Source organism: Plectropomus leopardus, chromosome 11, assembly GCF_026936395.1.
Source record: "Plectropomus leopardus strain MGB_pleo_1.0 chromosome 11, ASM2693639v1, whole genome shotgun sequence".
Taxonomy (NCBI): Eukaryota; Metazoa; Chordata; class Actinopteri; order Perciformes; family Serranidae; genus Plectropomus; species Plectropomus leopardus.
Genome location: NC_142186.1, coordinates 34,729,679 through 34,749,263, shown reverse-complemented (window position 1 = coordinate 34,749,263; position 19,585 = coordinate 34,729,679). Strand labels below are relative to the sequence as shown.

General features: G+C 37.9%; 1 protein-coding gene across 1 annotated transcript; it reads right to left on the bottom strand.

The window, feature by feature from the left end:
- Positions 1-188: 188 nt before the first annotated feature.
- On the bottom strand, positions 189-16,292 carry ctsk (cathepsin K). The gene is made up of 8 exons (XM_042489577.2): positions 16,141-16,292; positions 14,702-14,825; positions 9,935-10,057; positions 7,424-7,576; positions 3,700-3,918; positions 2,253-2,418; positions 1,109-1,217; positions 189-928 (listed from the first exon to the last, which is right to left on the bottom strand). The coding sequence occupies exons 2-8, from the start codon at positions 14,822-14,824 to the stop codon at positions 829-831; spliced, it is 993 nt and encodes a 330-aa protein (XP_042345511.1). The 5' UTR covers position 14,825; positions 16,141-16,292; the 3' UTR covers positions 189-828.
- Positions 16,293-19,585: the final 3,293 nt, after the last annotated feature.

Here is a 19,585-nt window from a genome sequence, read left to right as displayed (position 1 = left end):
TGCTATCTCATTTCTGGGTTTTAGGATTAATTCCTGAAATACTCTTTCTTAGATGACAAGCATTTGTTTGTAGGCTGGGGGGTGTAAAATATCTTTTAGTCATTGTGTTCTTTTTTTTTCTTGCACTTTTTCAGTGGAAATAATTATTAATTGTTGGGTGTTGGCTCGAAAAAAAAATCAACGATGCATTTAACTTTAAAATGAAACCTTTATTCATAGAAAACATCAGTTTGATCATCAGAAAAGTGCTGAACACAAAAACAAAACAAAAGTCGAGAGAAAACCAAATTTAAGGAAGTGATGCTCCAACAGGAAAGGAGGAGCTCCCATCACCCAGCAATGCTTCCTGTCGACATCAATTTAAACTCAGAGTAAAGCTGAAACTGTCGCAGCCGGCTGTGATATGTTAGTGGTGTTTGTAGATTTAACTCGGCACCAAACTCGCCCATGTTCTGGTCGCGGGTTCCTAACACTCGGCCCCGGAGGCGCCGAGTGTTTCTGGAGGCGACCACAGCGGACGTCTGCTGCTCTGAAGATAAAACTGAAAAGTCTCTGAGGGTTCAAAGTGCTTCAGTGACCTCAAGATAACCAGACATCCTCATCAATGTTTTTAAGGACATTAAGACGACTCAACATGTAGCCCTTTTTCATCGTGGAAGAGTTTCATTCCAAAAAAGTCCAGTTTGAGTTTCTTTTTATTGTGCTCTGTTTAAAAAAAACCTTTGTAAATCTGCTGTTTCTCTCTGTAGTGCTGCAGTGTTAGAATGAACTCTGTACATTTTCAAACGTGTTTTTGTGTGTAGTCGTCTGAGCAAAGCCCCTTCGTCCTCACATGACCGGGTAGCTGGCGAGGTTGGCGATGCCGCAGAGGTTGCCGCGGTTGCGTGCCATCATGATGTAGCCCTGATTGCCCCACTCCGTCCCCCAGCTGTCAAAGACAAAAGACAGACACATGAGAGTCGAACGTGGCCAGGAGTCATCTCAGCTCTCAGTTTGTCACCAACAACAGACGGCGTCACATCAACGCCGAGCTAACAAACAGGCCGTCGTTTCATTTTGGCGGCCTCATGAGCCACCTGATGCCGCTCAGACAGCTGACATGTCCCACCTGTTCTTGACGATCCAGAATTTCTTCCCCTTGGTGTTCACTCCGAAGCCCACCGCCAGCACGGCGTGATTGATGTCCTCACTGTTACAGTTGCGGTCGTAGTAAACACCTGAGCACACGACGGAGAGGAAGAGTCAGTGAGCTGAGAAACACAAACACGCCGGCGCATGTGGAGCTCACAGAGGTTTTAAAATGATTTTTCACAGTTAACTTGTGGAAATTTGAAACTTGCTCTGGATGACAAAATCTCCAATCTGCCAGAATTTCACCGTTTCCATTCAAACTTATTATCCTTAAAATCTTCATGAAATCGTGAACACTTTTTATATCATTGGAAGTTTTCCTGCAATCGTCCTTTAAAGTACTCATATCCAGTGATCCTCCTGTGGTTGTGGTGGAGTCCGCCATTTGCGCCCTGGTCTATTAGCCTATTGGTTGAGACCTCACCACAATCATTCATCAAAATTGGGTCTACAAACCAAGCAGCGCTGTAATGTAATGAAGTAAAAATACTTTTGACTTTGACTTTTACAACATTTCTCCTGAGCATTCACAGTACAATCAGAAGGTTTTACAAATCAGCGATCCTAGCTTGCAGGTTGGATTATGGGTAAAGTACATAATGTACATAACCCTTTAAAACCTGGATTGACATAAGCGTTCTTTTGCAGCATTCAGACGCCTTTCACAAGCAATTAAACATTAGAAACAAAGAAAACAAAAGAAGAAAAAAAGGGGGAAAATATAAAAAGAACTGCATACATATTTATCATAATTATATATTTAAATATATGTTACAGAAATATATTAATATACTAATTCCGCACTTAAAAAAAATCAGGAATTTTTCTTGTAACTTTTACTATTTCCTTTGCCAATGTTTTGGGTTATTTCCTGGAAAGTTCCACATTGTCTTCTTCTAATGTTCTTGAAAGAAATCAGGACAGTTTGTGGGATTAAAGTTTCTGGTTTCATGGTTTCATGTTGGTTATCACATCATGTAGATTTGTTAAAAAAGAAGCCAATAGAAGCTCTAACCCTTCGAACCCTGAGCATGTTGTGTGAGCTAAAAACAAACAACGATTTCAGTTTGTCTCTATCTCCATAAAATGATACATATGATAACGAGGAGCGTCTCACTGACCCTTGGTGTAGAACTGGAAGCTGCTCAGCGTGGCGTCGATGCCCACAGAGACCGGACCGTATTTAAAGAGCGCGACGGCCAGCGCATGCTCGTTGCCCTCTGGGATCTCCCTGTAGCCTTTGCACTGGGCCGCCATGCCTGATGAATTGTAGCGGCACGGCTGGTCCTGCACACATGACAGAGGAAAAAAAACTGTCAAAGGTGAAGCTGAAAGTGTTATTTGCAGTTTTGCAACTGACAAAAAGGGCCTGAAATTTAAGACCTTCGACAATCAGAAAATGTTACATAAGGACACAGCGGGGTCACGGTTACAGACTTAAGTGTCTTTATATGAAGAAATTCATTCTTTTAAACAACGAAGCAAAAACTTACAGAAATGCAACAAAAAGTGAATAATCCAAAAATAAATCAGCAGAAAATATCACAGAAACTTTTCAAAATATGAGAATCTGCTGAAAAATCTGAAAAAAATGTCTTCTGTTTTCTGGTGTGTTATGGAAGATATAATTAATTGAGAAAAATCTTTGAATAATTGAATTATGGGATTGATTGTTACTTGCAGGTCTGTACACTGAACATTAGATTTACTGTGACATGCAAACTTCTCAGGACATGTGTGATCACAGCGGCAGAACATTTCTAAAATCCAAACAACAAAGAAACAAAGAAATCAAGAACCAGCTGTTTTTCTTCCTTCATCACCAGCAGATGACTAAAAAGGAAACTCTCTCTTCATTTCTGCTGAATCATTTCCATTTGTGCTGATTAAAGGTCACAAAGTGTTTGGTTTTCTTTCTTTTTGTGTTGAAAGGTGATTGGGTAAAGTGTGACATCGGGACTGCTGAACATGGCAGGTTCAGTCTGTGTCTACAGCTCTGGTTTGATAGTGATTTTAAAAAAAAAGTTATTTGGTATCATATAAAACTAGCATGATTAATTATTAAATAGAAGTAGGACGTTCATCTTAAGTTTGTCTCCACTCCTGTTATCAGTTTTTTTTTTCATGTTGCACATCGCCAGCACAGCGGTGCAGTTGTGTCACAGTGTCAGACTCTGGAAACAGACTCTGGAAACAGACTCTGGAAACAGACTCTGGAAACAGACTCTGGAAACAGACTCTGGAAACAGACTCTGGAAACAGACTCTGGAAACAGACTCTGGCGGGTATTCAGACTGGCTCTAGTTGCAGCTTGTGGTCACAGAACAGGAAGTCACAGCACCAGCAGCGGGGGAACACGTGTTTCACACAACAGGAAGGAGAAACGAAACACTCAGCGAGGTCGACCTCACTTCGCTTCACGTCTCGGGACATGTGATAATTTATTAAGTTGACTGAAAATCTGACCCACTGAAGTGAAAGTCGAGTATAAATCTATTTTATCCTCGACTATATCGGATATATAGACTGGATCTAAATATTTCTTTGATAGGTGCAGGATTTACTGACCTCTCCGACGTACGGGTACGCCTCCTCAGAGTCGATGCCTCCGTTTTCCTGCACGTACTTGAAGGCGTTGGTCATGTATCCTCCTCCGCAGCCGTCGTTCTCTGTGACACAGTCCACCAGGTTCTGGGGACTGAGATCCACCAGCTGACCTGTCGTCTTAGCCAACTGACCCTCCAGGGCCCCGGCTGAGCTGAAGGCCCAACAGGAGCCACAGGCGCCCTGAATCAAAGAGAGGAGAGTCGGATGATACACTGTGCACACAGCAGCTGATAAAGACCTGCTGAGAAATATAAGAGGAAGCGGAGAAATAAACAGAAATACGCGAGGAAATCACACTGATAAATGAGACATGAAAAACAAAAGCTTGTGTCTTCTCCTGTCCGTCCACAGGGAGGCAGACTTTGACAGCTTTGACTCAACACACAGAAATGTTTTTTGAATAACACAATGTCTCTTTTTGTGTGAGTGGTGCAGGCTCACAGGAGGACGAGTGTGTTCATGTCACAGAGAGAAATAAGATGTTTCATCAGGCTGCACGGAAACACCCCGCACATGACATGTCCGAGGCGCTAATATTGTGTTTTAACCCTTCAAAAGCTGAGCAAATTGGTTTCTGTTCTTTCAAAAACATGCGGAGAAGGAATCAAGCAACCCACCCCCACACCACATAGCCTAAATAAATAAATAAATAAATAAATAAAATCAAATAAAATTTAAAAAGCAAGAAATGAGTAAAAAGTTAGCAAAAAAGAAAAAAGAAAGAAAAAAGAAAAAAAACAAAAACAAATGAGAAAATGATGGCAATAGTTTTTTTTATTTTATCTTTTTCAATTTATTTTCATTTGACCTTTTTACTTTATGTTTTATCTATTTTATTTCCCTTTATTTGTGGTTTTATTGATTTTTATTAATCCGTTGTTTGTGGTCTATTTCTTTGTATTATTTTATATTGACATTTTATGTTTTGCATCTTGCATCAGTTTTTTTTAAATTTTAGTCTAACTCTCCCTTAGTTGCTTCTTGCTTGTGTTTAATAGGAGTGTTCTACTTTGCTTTGTTTGTCAAAACACTTTGTATACTCTGTTTTTAAGGTGCTATACAAATAAAGTTATTATTATTAAAGTACTTTTATAATGTGGCCTGAACAAATATTTCAGTATCGTCCTGGCTAAGAGCAGCAATATGAGTTTAATAAAACATATTATCTCAGTCTGCATCAAACAGAATGATGAGACCTGAATACTGAAGCTGTTTAAAGAGTAAAACTGTGTCCTGTGCTGCTGTTTGTGTTTGTGCTCTCAGTCATGAAGAAGCAAAACACCTTCAAAGTTGTTGTCTGACTGTAAATTGAGAGTCTGAGAGAGAACACCTCGGCTGCTCCTCCTGGAGGAAAACGCTGCTCAGAGATGCTCCAATTAAAAGTTAGTAAATGTGTAATCGCATCTTTTCACTGGAGGAGGTCGTGAATGCGGCTCTGAACTCTGCTAGAGCTGAAATCTGCCTCAAACAAACAAAACATCAAAAACACAATTGAGCTGATGATAAATGCAGCCGGGGAGGAGGCTGTTAGTATGCAGAGAGCCACACTGCTGCATCATTCATGAACAACAGGAAGCTCAAGAACAGCTCATAAATCCTGTTCATGGCTGCATTTTGATTTCCACCCACCAGAGGGCAATGACCTCCTCCACATACACTGTAACTGCATTTACAGATGGTATTATTATTAAAATCACAATATTTAGAAACTAAAATAACAATATTGTTTACATTTTTCTTCTAAAATCACCTGGAATTAATACTTTTTCATTTTTGTGCATTTTTATAGAATTTTATATAGAATTTCTAATAAATCATTTCAACAAAAAATAAATTGCTAAAAATTTAAACAAAATTAAATGCATTGTTTTGTGCATTTTTATAGATTTTAGATCTTTTAAAAACTTTTCCATTTTTTTGTTGTTGTAATTTTCTAGTCTTGCAAAACTTTATGTATAGCTGTTATTTCAGTTTTGCCACGTGAAGCACTTTTGACTGAATATTTGTATGAAAAATTAATTAATAAAATTGAATTAGTTATAACATAATCTATCTGAAATAAAGATAAAAATAAAAACTACCTCTAAAACAGATGATTTTTTTTTCTGAGAAGTATGGAACTCTTTTTTTGTGAGTGTGTCTGACTGTACCTAATTTGGAGAAAATACATATACAAAAATCTATTTGCATCACTAGAAAAATATTTTAAAAAAAAAATTGGTTAACCAGAAACATTCAAACTGAACTGCAAAGTCAATAAAACTAAATAAAAAAGTAAAATATTATATATGAAATAAAAACTAAAAAGCACATTTAAAAATAACATAGAAAATAAAATATTAACCCTGCTGAGCCCTCTGTGCTTCAGTTTCAGCTCTCAGAAAACATCACATCATTCTGCTGCTGGCAAAAAGCACAGATGGAGGCGACTCCATCTACTTCCTGCTCTGCTCGACCCTTGTTTACTGAAATAAGACCTGGCTGTCTGATCTGCTCATAATGACTAATTACATTTCATAAAAAAATATATTCTTTTGTTTTCAGAGTCCAGCAGCAGCGAGAACGGGCTGTCTCCTGCGGCAGGTTGAACACTAACTAACTAACTAACTAACTAACTAACTAACTAATTGGGTTGTTTCACTTTTCTGAAGCGTGAAACAAAACTGGAGCAAAAACATATTAAGTGTTTTTAATTTAAAGAATTATTTTAGTATTTGTCATTTCAGATCAATAATGCCTACTTGGAACACAGACTGTATTTCTCTTATAATATTTACAGTTTATTTTTTCATGTTCCCGGTTGATGTCATTATTTTGCTTCTGCCTGCCGCAGCTTCATCTCCCCACAGAAATCAATAACGCTTGTTTTTCCTTCTCAAAGTTGTGCCTGGAAACAGCCATCGGGAATTTTTTTCTCAGTTTTCCCCGAACACACACCATCACCTGCCAAACCCGACACAACTTCTGTTTTTACATTCATTTAAGTAACTTCTGACGGGAATATGAAAGTCACAAAAATAGGAACTTCTTCTTCAGTTAGAGTTTTTGTAAATTTTTGGGTCATTGCTTCTCATGTCGCTCATGTGTTTGAAAGAAGTTTGCGCAGGTTTTAGAAATGTCTCACAAAATGCAAGACATTAGTATTTAGACATTTATTAAACATAAATTAAAAATGTGTAGAAAACTACATTTACAGCTTATTTTCTTAATTATACATTAAAAATATATTATAAAATTAGTATTATTTTTAGACATACAATTCCACTTTTCTGTCTTTGTTGTTTTCTTTTTACTTCAATATTCTTTTATTTTTCTTTTTTTGTTTGTGGTAATTATCACACACACACACACACACACACACACACACACACACACACACACATATATGTGTATTTATTTTATTTTTTTTGCTAATTTTTAGGTCATTGCCTCTTATGCTGCTCATGGATTTCTTCAAATATTTTTGAAAGAAATCAACCCAATTTTCTCATGTTTCAGAAATGTCTCACAAAATGCAAGAAATTAGTATTAAGACATTTAAAAATAAGCTACAGTGTCTAGAAAACTTTTTTTGCTTCTCATGTTGGTCATGGCTTTCTTCCCATGTTTTTGAAAGAAATCAAATCAAGATGCAGTTTTCAATATTGGAGGGCTGATTGGTGTTGCGTATTGGCTGATCTCTGACCTGGTTCTTCACTGACGTCACCATGCCCTTCTTGCGGTAGTCAAGAGATTTGGGGAGCCTGGTCAAAGAGTTGTCCAGATCCACGGTGAAGCTGCGCTCCCTGTTCACGGGGATCTGCAGGCCGGTCATCTTCTCCGACACTTCCTCTGAGGTCTGAGAAGCAGGAGACAAAGAAATGCGACAGGTTGAGTTGCTTGATCAAAAACACTACTCTGGCATGTTGAGTGCAAAAGTTCAGAGTAACAGGTTGCTCTACTCCAACAATAGATGGTATGGAACCTTCCTCACTTCCTGGAATAATCTTGTGAGATAGAAATGTTGTGGGACAGGCAGAGGAGAAGAGAACAGAGAGGATTTATTTTTAGACTTAAGACAAGAACAAGTAAAAAAAGATCTATGGGACGGGGAGGATTTGATTCAGCTGCTGATGGAGGATAAAAAGTGTTTCATGAAGAGAAGGGTTTAACAGTTTTACTCCAAAGTGAGATGTCATTTTTCTGAAGTGTACAAATGTCAAAAAGTCGCCTCCAGAGGGGCTTAAAAGTGCAAATAAGGGAGGTACAAGATTTACAAAACAGTGACATAAAAGAAGATCAGAGGAGCACAAGAGGAATTTAAATAAGTGACTCCTGCTGACTGTCACAATGAAACTGCTGGTGATATGAATACAAGCATTTATTTATTAAAAAAAACCCCTCAAAAAATCCCCCTAAAATTCATTACTATCAGAATCCCCCAGTGCTTTCATCACAGCTCAGGCTGCAGGACAGAGATCATCAACATTAGAAATACAAATCTTCTCTTAACCCTTTAAAACCTGAGCAATGGGGAACAAGAAATTGCTAAATAATTATCAAGAACTTAACAAAATGTTACAAGAAATTACCTGAAAATAAGCAATAAATAAATAAATAAAAATAAAATAAGAAATAAAAGAAACAAGAAAATTGCTTTACGAAAATGCTTAAAATAAAATCAATTTCTTTTCTGTAGAATGATTAAATATTTTTCATAATTAGAAGAATTCTGAATAAAGTTTTCTAGACATTTTTCCATATTTTTTGTCACGTCATGGAGTGTGTTTGTGTTTATAATGTGAGACGCTGGCGGGAAAAGAAACAGGCTTTTTGTTAATGAATGCACTTTGCAGAAAAATCGATTGTCAAGATGCTAATAGCAGCTTATTCTCAGACTGTAAGGAAAGGATCAATGCTGATTGATTTTTAGAGATGCAACAATTAATCGACCATTTCTGAATAATCATATGATCTTTTTAGTCTTTCTTTAAAGCTCCGGTGTGCAGGATTTGAGGGGATATGTTGGCAGAAATGGAATATAGTATAATCAGTCTGTTTTCTTTAATGTATCCTGTAATCAGATGAAAATAAGAATCATTGTGTTTTTGTTATCGTAGAATGAGCCGTTCTTCTGAAGGATTGGGTCCCGAATTCGACATGTTGCACCGCCATGCTTCTACAGTGGCCCAAAACGGACAAACCACACACTGGCTCTAGATGGGGGCATTTGTATTTTCAAGGCAGCCAACTGCAATGAGCAGTGCTGGAGTTACAATGTTTGTAACGTGAAAGTTAAATTTCATTTAAAATTCAGTATTTCTACCACTTTTAATCACAGGATCTATTTCTTTTGGAAAGGAAGCGACCTTTGTGGGTAATTTGGCCTCCAGTGAAAACCTGAATGTCTGGATATTGAGGTATCAGAGAAAAAAAATAGCTGACTTCACATTAGCATGTGTTGGACTCGCAGCATCGTGCCAAAATGTATCAGAAATACATTGATTTTTATTTGGTTTTTGATCAGTTTGAATCACAGAGTCTATTTTTTTTGGAGAGGAAGGGTTTGAAAAAATGTTTAATAAATGTCTATTATACATCTACTTGCCTTTAGACTTTAAGATTTCAGTTATTCAAGGTTAAAAAGTCAAATTTTGCTGTTCATAATGTAAACGCGGGTGTGCACAACTTTTGTTAACTCTTTCCAGGTTTTGATGTACTGTATTTTTAAACATATTTAATGATTATTTTACAATAATGGGCTGTATGTAGCTGATAAATCCTGTTCTATAACAGGACTAAAGCTTAAAGATGATGTTTGAATGATGTGTATTGCTCAGTTGGTCCCTAGCGTCTGGAGCAGAAAAAGGTGAACGCATATTACCTGATGAGAGAAAAGGGGTGAGCGTGTTGTGGCTGTCCCCAAGATGCCAAACCACAAACGAGATTCACAGATTTGTAACATATAACTGCTTTATTTGGTGTTTACGGCTGCTTTAATCGCCTGCTGTGTTTGTTTTAGACAGAGAAACTGCAGGAATTCTAGCGCGGAGACTACAAGAGGCCAGACATGACAGAGAAGGAAGGAGAAACATGTTTCTCTTTCCGTCAAACCCTCATGAAGACTCCTACAGACGGAGTCAATTGTCCTCCACTGTGACACAAAGTAAAAAAACAGAAATGAGTCCGAGAGTGTGCAGGAGCGCCTCGGACTCACCATGTCGCCCAGGTGGTTCATCCCCAGCTCGTACGAGTGCATGCCCAGCGCTGCCTCCTGGTTGTGAGCGTCAATCATACGCATATTCTTCTCCCAGATGGCCCTGCGGATCTCCTCTTCACCCTGAGACACACAAGTGCACGTTTGAGTCAAAACAGAAACACACTGGGTGGTTTACAAAGGATGATGGGATACCGAAGGCTGGTTAAACCTTTGAAATCTGAGCAAACTGCCTTGATTTCTCCCCAAAACATGGAACGAAGGCAGTGAGCAACTTAAAAACCTAAAAATTAGTAAGAAATTAGTAAAAAGTACAAGAAAATTACCTAAAAATTAGTTTAAAAAAAAGAAAGAAAAAAACAAGGCAGGCAGGACTTGGCAAAAAGTGTTTAAAATGTCTAACTCTGTGATATAATTTTAAATATGTAATTATGTTAATTATGAATATAGTTTTATCTCCTAGCTTTTGTGTTTTTTTCCCCCCTTGACATTTATTTGCATTGCTTTTTTAAAAGACAGTTACTAATTTCTTGAAATTTGTGGAATATTTCTTACCAAGTTTCTCAACTTTTTTTCATGTGTAAATCATAACATAAACATAAGAGGAACGCCAAGAGCAATGACAGAAAATATGACCAAAAAATGTGCAATACATTTGTAAACAGTACAAGAAATTTACCTAAAAAAATGAAACAAAACAAAACATAAACCCAAAAGGAAAACAAGACTTGGGAAAAGTGCTTAAAAAATTACAATAATTCTGTAACATAATTTAAAAAAAAATTATTTATGATAATCATATAGTTTTCCCTAGCTTTTTTTCTTAAACCCTAGACATTATTTCCTCACTCTTTAAAAAATCAAATTGTCTAAATCTACTTATTTCTTGCAATTTGTTGATCATCTTATCAAGTTTCTTACCAAAGAAATCAAACCAATTTACTCAGAGCTTAAAGGTTTACAAACTTATGAAAGGCATCTGAAAGCAGCGCTAGAAAAGTGATGTTACTCCAGGTTTTAAAAGGGTTAAAGTCAGACACAACAATAAAAGTCTGCATTTCTAACCAACATTTGGAGAAGACTTTAATCATTTTACATTTTTCACCTGACTGGTTTCATAAGGAGATCAAAACATACACAGATTTGATTTAATCACCATAATTTCAGTCTTAAGTTTTATTTCCCTTCATTCCTTCCTGTGTTAACACCTGACAGCTACAAGAAATTAATTTGGGCAAATAGGGCAAATTTATATTTTAATTAGCAAGTCTGTCTGTGTTATAGCACCATTTCATTAATTAGGCCAATTAAAGCAGAGCACATAAAGTGAGCATACATCTTCCCTGGTACATCTCATATAGCAACATAACTGTCCAATGTTATCGTGAGCTGTGTTCAAATATTCTTTATTCCTTCATTTTTAGAATATTTGTATCTCATCACCACAAAGTGTCTATTAAGAGCTACGAGTGAGACTGATCATTTTCTCCATCACAACATGTGAATAAGATAGAGTAAAGCGCTCGCTGAGTTACTTAAAAAACCTCCATGCTCTACTTAGTATTCGTGGTCTTAACAACCATTAGCATAACCATAATCATTATTTCTATCTTGATATCCATTTCAGTAATGGAAAATGCAAATGATGCGAGGAGACTTTGATTCTATTACGGTGATGTCAGTTCAAGGAGGCTGAATTAGACGAACTGTTGGATGAATACTGATTAAAATCACAGCGAGCGAGAGCGAGAGAGCTGCGCTGTCTTTCTGCTGACTGCACAAATGTAAATAATACACCACATAATGAACACATGGACACACACACACATTCAAATAAATACATGCATGTACACGCAGATACAGATCAAAGCAACGTCAAACACACATGTTTACATACTGTGCATGCACCCCGGCACATGCAGCACTGTAAATAAACTGCACACGTGCATCTGTACCCACACACAAACACTAACACAGCTGTGGAGTGGTGACCTCTCGCCAGAGGTGAAGCGCGGAGGGATACTGTAACAGATGCTGAGTGAGCGCTCAAGACGGAAATCTGCAGTCAGCTCTGGTTTAACACCAACTGAACTACATTTCCTTCTTCACTGCCAGCAGCTGGAAATAAATCATTTAAAAAAAAGATGACTGTAAATTTTAGCGACGGTGAAACTGAAAGAGGAGGGTAAATTTAGAGGTGAGAGGAGTTTCCACTGTGGGAAGTTTGTGACAGCAGCTGACTGCTGCATGTAATAAAATACAAAAACTGATGGCTTAAGCTGACCTCAATTAAAAACTAAATTATAAAGCCTTGGAAAGACATTTTTTCTGTGTGATATCAGTTGTTGAAGCCATGTTAACCCTTTAAAACCTGGAGCAACATCACTTCTCGTGCTGGTTTCAGATGCCTTTCACAAGTATTTAAACCTTTAAGCCTTGAGCAAATTGGTTTGATTTCTTTGGTAGGAAACTTGGTAAGATGGTCAACAAACAAACAGTGAGGAAATAATGTCTGGGGTTAAAGAAAAAAAGCTAGGGAAAACTATAATTATCATAAATAATCTTTTTGTTGTGCCAATTCTTTAAAAAAAAGAACACTGAAAAAAAGGCAATGATCAACTCTATAAGAAAAGTTCTACAAATTGCAAGAAATAAGTAAATTTACAAAATTATTTTTAAAAAGCTAGGGAAAAAACTGTAATTATAATAATCGTAATTACATATTTAAAATTATGTTACAGAATTATTATAATTTTTAAGCACATTTACCAAATCTGCCTTGATTTTTTAAAAACCTAATCTAATTGGTCTAATCTAATTCTCAGGTAATTTTCCTGGGTTTTTGGGCTATTTTTTGGGTTCTTTTTTCATTTCATTGCTCATTGCCCTCTTGCCATGTTTTTAAAGAAATCAAGATACTTTGGCTATTTATGCCTGTATTTACTTCCTGGTTAAATAAAACCTGAATCAAAGCAGAAAGAGTCACTCTGGCTTTACAACAGCCTTTTAGAAATGAACTTCCTAAAATACCGAGTACAGATGAGAAAGATAAAGCGACTGTAAATTCTCATTGTGCTTGCTTTACTTTTGGTTCTCTGTTCTCCACCTGTCTCGTGTCTGCGGGCCAAAACAAGGACGTAGAGCAACCGGTGCCGGCCACTAATTTCTCTCTCTTCCAGTCTACAGTGTTTCTGGTAAAAGAAAAACCCGATGATATATTTTAACATTTATGATTCACCTTTACAGTTGAAGTTAGAGGAAGTAGCTGCAGGGCAGCTGCTTCGTCAAAGTTTCTCATCAGAAGTTAGTAATGAAGCATCAAACTCAATCCAGAGGGAAAAATCTTAAAAAGGGTGAGCTGCTTTGTTATAGTAAATGCTTCATAAACTACAAAAAGATTACAGGGGGAAATAATGTGGCAGCAACTATACGTCTTTGTAAAAAGTAACTGGGAAAAAAATCAGTAATTGCACTCTCTGCTAATTTTTAAACTGTTGCCTCTGCAACACAAATACTTCAGATGTTCTAGTTGGAAAAATCTGTTTATATGCCGATGATATGATACTGTCCACTGGCACACCACCACCACCACAACAACAACAAAAAAAAAATCTGCTTCCAGATGATTTTCACAAGTATTTAAACCTTTAAGCCTTGAGCAAAGTGATGTCTTTTCTTTTAAAACCATAGAAGAAAAAGGTAATGAGCAATTTGGTAAGAAATGTTCTGCAAATGCAAAAAATTAGTAAATTTAGAAAACTATTTTCAAAAATCTATGGAAAAAATATATTTCTAAACATCATAATTAAAATGATGTTACAGAATGAAATAAAATGATAGGCTATCTTAAAAAATAAAATAAAATAAGACTCTACATATAGAACGAACTGAATGTTGGCCAAATGACAAATCAATAAAACCAGTGGAATGGACATGTGTTACTTCCTGAGAGGAAGATCTGCTCTGTTGTCTAAACAGAGCTGCATCCTCCAGATAAATATCCACCAGACTGACGACAGGCCAGCTGAGAGAGCGAGAGGAGACTAGCACTGAATCGACTGGCCGTTAAATTGAGTCAGCTGCAGACAGACAGTGAGTCAAACACAAAGACGTCCACATGTTGAGCAATTTACTGAAGCACAAAGAGAGACGCAGCGAGGGAGGTAAGAGTAAACACAGAGAGCCTTCAGACGGAGAGGAGAGCTCGATAAATGCTCATTGATACCTCCGTACATACAGACGCAGCTAAGAGGGTGAAGCCACCGACACTCAAGATAAATGAAGACTTTAAACGTCGCCATGGAAAAATTATTCAGTCGACTCGACTGTGCTGCAGTTTTTCTCTGGAACAACTGACACGCCACCAGCAATAATGAACATTTGACATCCTCTACTGTTACTGTCAGTTTGATTTTCACATGCAACGTGCACAAGTGATGTAACTTGAGAACGTGGCCAGATGGAATCAGACGTGTGGGCATGAAAAGCTTGAATGACAGTCAGGTAATAACTTCTGCCTCGCCACTTTTGCTTGCCTACGTGGTCTTGGATTGGAAATAATGACGGCGAGTGAGGTGGCTGCAATAGAAATAAACCTGCTGATGTTTTGAACATCCATTGCCATGGTTACTGGGATGTTATCCCCAGAGGAGATTTCACTCAGTGAAAACACAGTTATCTTGCAAATGTGTTTTATCAACATTAAAAAATATCACTTAAATTTTTCACAAATCTGTGACAGAAACCCGCCCACTGACAGAGACTCACCAGGCCGTTGTACTCTCTCCTGTGTGTGGTCCTCCATTCCTCCCACTGGACGTCCAGAGACGCTTCATCCAGGTGGCTCAGAGCCGACGCCGCCAGCAGCAACACGCAAACAAACTGCAGCATCCTGAGAGAAAACGCATCATGTGTCATATACATCACATGCAAAATGAATGTATGCTGGAATTCTTTCTCAGTGAGGAGGGAGAGTCAGATCCGTTATTATGAATAAAAGATCTAACATGAATCATCACTTTGGATTGGTATCTGCAGACTGGATTACAGTAACATAACAGTTTCAGTCACATGATGGTTTAGTCACTGAGCTGGTCAAGGAGCTGTTTATTTTTCCAAGGAAACCGTCCAACAGCTGACACTGGAGATGAAACCTGCGTCCTGTCCAGAGGTCAGAAAACTAATGATCTGTGCTGCTTGCACAAGAATTCAAGTCTGTTCAAAGTTTTTCTTTGCTGCAAACTTGAAATTTGAAGATAATGAACATCATCTGTCAGTTTCACACAAAACATATGTGTACCAGTCCACAGACCTTTTGTTGTTGTTGTGTGAAAAGTTCCTTTGCTGTCTCATCAGAGTTTCAGAAACTGACTTTGCGCCCTTTTTAACTCTAAACCTGAGAAAATAAATCACAGCAGTCCGACTTGTTTGTCCATCTTTCTCTGCTTTCTCTCCATCTGTCATTCATTAGCACCTCCCTGCTTCTCTCTTGTTTTATTACTTCCTCCTTCTAATCTGCATTTGTGTCCACTGTTTCTAGTAAAGCCCATCGATCTGTAAAGTTTTATCTAAACCGAAAGCAGACAACAAACTCTGAGTCTGTGTGAAGAGAGCTGCTTTACGCTGTCTGCTTCCTACACACATTGATTTGATCCTGTCTGGCTTCACCCCTGGGTGGTTGAAAGGAAATGTGATCATTTGAATAGCAGGGTCACATGATCTATGCAAATAATTTATAGTGAAAACGAAAAACATGTGCACTGTGTCGTGTAGCTGTGTGACTCGTAGGAATTCTCCTCATGATGGGTTCTTTGTGCTTCAAAAATCATATTTTACACCATAAATCGATAGTTTGAATGATATGTTTTCTGTCTCACATTAACTCTGCAGAGGTCACAGCAGCTCCCAGTTCAGACGGCAGCTCTGACTTCCAAAACTCTTTCTATGAAGGTCCAACTGGGTCAAAATCATCCTCTAATCCTAATCCTATTAACGCTAATTACTTTCTTAGCTGGCAAAAATACTTATGAATTTATCTCAGCCAAAACTCAAACGGAAGGAATGTCAAAAGTCAAACTTTAACTTGCTTTAAAATTACTGCAAGACATTTCTATCATTCAATCTGAATCTCCGTAGACCGAATTTTACAAAATCTGAAACAGTTCCAGAGAAAGAATTCACAAAATTCAGTAAACAATAAACTTTACCTTGAGTCCAAAAGAGTTTTGTGAAGTTCTCTGAGTGCGTCTTCCTTGACTGCCAAAGTAGGTCAGCGTGTGAGTTTATATCTGCTGGATTTTGAGGAAGTACGCTCCAGGTTTGGGGAGGAGTTTCCTTTTTTTTCCAGGCAGGGGAATTACATCTGGTTTCACTCAAATAGCAAAGATCCTGAACACAGATGATGTCAGGTGTCGGATTACACGCATCTGAAACTTCACAGAGGCTGATCTCAGCACCCCGCTGCATTCTGGGGCAGCGCCTGAAAAATGAACAAGTCTTTTGGATTTTTAATAAAGATGGTTTCTTGAACTACATTCTTATTTTAACCTCAAACATCACTTGTTCATATTTCACCACGCTCTGATGCATAAATCATGTGCTTAGTTCTTGGCTTTTATGTACAAGAATCAATATAATATGAAAAAAGAGGAGAGACTTTTAACTTTGTGCTGTAGTCTGCTTTAAAGTCATGCTAAATCATTTTGCAGAATAATTCTGTATTTAATGTGAATGGACTTTGAGACCCAACTGTAGGACACTAAGCAAACTTTCTTTTTTATCTTATCACTTAAACCTAATGCTGAAGTGAGCACATGTCCAGGCTTGTTACTTTGCAGTAGCAAAACTGCTCTTTTACAAAAGGAAATGATATTCAACCAGAAGTAATGGCACTGGAGTCGTGCAAAGATGTGTTAAAACCTGCTGTGAATCCTCCAGCCGTGCAAAATCAGACTCTCTTTCCATTAACCCTAAAATTGCACAAATCAAACTTGCAAATATAAAGTACGCCTAATGGGAACACATCTATTTAGAAAAAAACTCAGATTTTGCAAATTTTTTTATGCTGGCATGAGGAGGCATTTCATGTGATTTGAAAAAGCCATATTTCGTAAAACTGCAATAGAAACACTTTTTTGTTTTTATAGGTCACATGTCGCTATGGCTACGTGCTTGTTGGTAGGAACTGGATCCCTCATGATGCAGCAGGAGCTACAAGAGCTGTTATTGCATCACATAAAAGTCCAAAAGTTTTTAATCCACAATTCCTCTGTGAGCTTGTGGAATTTCACCTCCCAGAAATCCCCCGTATGTTGCTCCTCCTACGTATAGGGGCCTTGCCTTTCCATTGGCGCTCCATAACATGCCTACTTGGCCTTAAATCGCTTAATTTTTGAGCAAATCTGTAATGGAAACCCGTCTACTGCAGGGTTACATTGTTGGTTTTAAAACATGTCTCCTTCGATATACTAGTAATCTGCTCTGCCAGTTGCGTTTACACATAGCTGTGAAATTGCTGCCCGGGTGATGTTTGTATTGTGTATAAAGTGCTATATTGTTGTTTAGTTATGTTTAGATCTCAAGGTTCACATAATGAGTTTAGCAGGAGCAGAAACTATGCAAGGGGGAGACATGGTACGTTCACACCAAACACAGAGCCATTTTTTTTGCATCACACGATTACAAACAGTTAATGCAAAGATGTAAATAGATGTCAAATTCATTCAAGCTGAAATTTTCCAACTTGTGTGACGCTGTGTCACGAAAGCCTTTAAACATGGAAATCAGGTGTATTCTCCTGACGTTACTAAGAATCAGAATTGGAGAACAGACTCATTACCACCATCTGTTGACTCAGTCTGTTCTCATTCTTAACTCGTAAAATAACACCCCTTTATCAGTGCATTTGGCGTAAGAATGTAGCGCCAAGATATGAGGGCCTGCTTGGGACATTAAACGCTGTATGCTGTTATCTTACAGGTAACTCTAGTGTGTAGTGTAATAGTGTGTGTGAGCGTATTTCACTATGTTATGCAAGAGCATTTCAATCATGTGTGTGAATGGTTTTCAGTTGTGTTTGTGAGCATTATTATTCCAGTCGGTTGCGTGGGAGCATTTCAGTTGTGTGTGTGTGTGAATGAGATTGGTTTCATATGTGTTTGTGAGAGGTAATTCTGACGAATGTCCCACACGGCCCCTCATACCTAGAGGAACCTTTTGCATGCACATGAAATGCCGCTGGATGGCGTCAGGTGAGAGCAAAGCTGGGCAGAACTGGTTGTGGTGTTATTATATGCTGGTGGACCGCCTGACAGCAGATGCAGAAGGATACCTAAAATGTAATACTGTATTTAGATGCTGAGATCCACTAACAAAGGTGCAGCATGTGATTACTTGAGTTGAGAACATCAGTGTTGCACAGAGCAAAACAGAAAGACACAGAGAAAAGTGAGCGAGGCCATCGGCTGGATCACAGCACTGAGCCTCGAATCACTTGATTCCAGCTTTTCTACAAATCAAACTGAAATAAATATTAGTGTTTGCTGCCTTTCCCAGTTAGTAAGCACAGCTGTTAAGGGCAAATATTTAGAAGTTGTGAAATACTGCAAAAAACACTTTAGCAGCTGTTTTCACACAAGTAACAGGAAAGGAAAAATTCACTTAGCATTCGGTGTGAACACACCTTCACACCCAGAACATATCACTCCTGATGCATGTTACTACTAGGCTGTTCTAACTTTATTAGTAACTGAAGGCTGACATTCAAAATTGCTGCATATTTCTGAAGAAGAGCAGAGAAGAGGTCTCAGCATTAACTGTTCATGAACACGACAGATCAGACTGGATCACTAGCGTTTTTCCCACGACGGAGCCAAAATAGATCTTTACAATATTTATTTTTTCTGCAGTGTCGCCTGGTTTTGTGGATCAGGACTTCCTCATGCTGTTAGTCAACATGTGTCCAGTCTGTGTGTGTATATATATATATGAACATGTCGTGTGACTCCTATAGTCACACAGCAGTCTAGCAAATGTAGTCACCTCTCTAAATAAAGAACGTCCCGTGTACCTCATATGTCCAATGAGACATGGCAGCAGGTTACTCAGACTGAGGTCTGAATGAGGAATCACTGCAGTTTGATGGAGAGGATTCAGCAGAGGTACAGAAATGCAAAAAATAATAAAAGTAACATCTACTTTGAATGTAGTATATTGAAAATATTCACATTCTGTGTTTTTTTCATCTAAAAACGTATCATGAAAAAACGTGGCATTTAAAGTTCTGAAAACTAATGAATATTTGATATTTATGATTAGGACTGATGTTGGTTAAAAAAATAACTCAGTGAAAGTAGAAAATTCTATTAATATAGACTATAATATTTTTCAAAGCTTGATTTTAAAATTGCATTTTGTGTGCAGGGTGATATGAGTGTGTGTAATATTAAAGCAGGCCCTAAGGGGTTAATAATAAGTAGCCCTCGAATACAAGTTCAAGTGCTTTTATGTGAAGTGCTGGTGAACAAGACAATGAGCCCTATTTGCTATTCAGTAGCTCATGATGCTGAAGTGCATTTAGAGCGTGTACAACTCCACTTTGTTAGTTAAATTAAACTAACAAAGTGGGCACAAAGTGAGGCGCGAGGGGCAAAG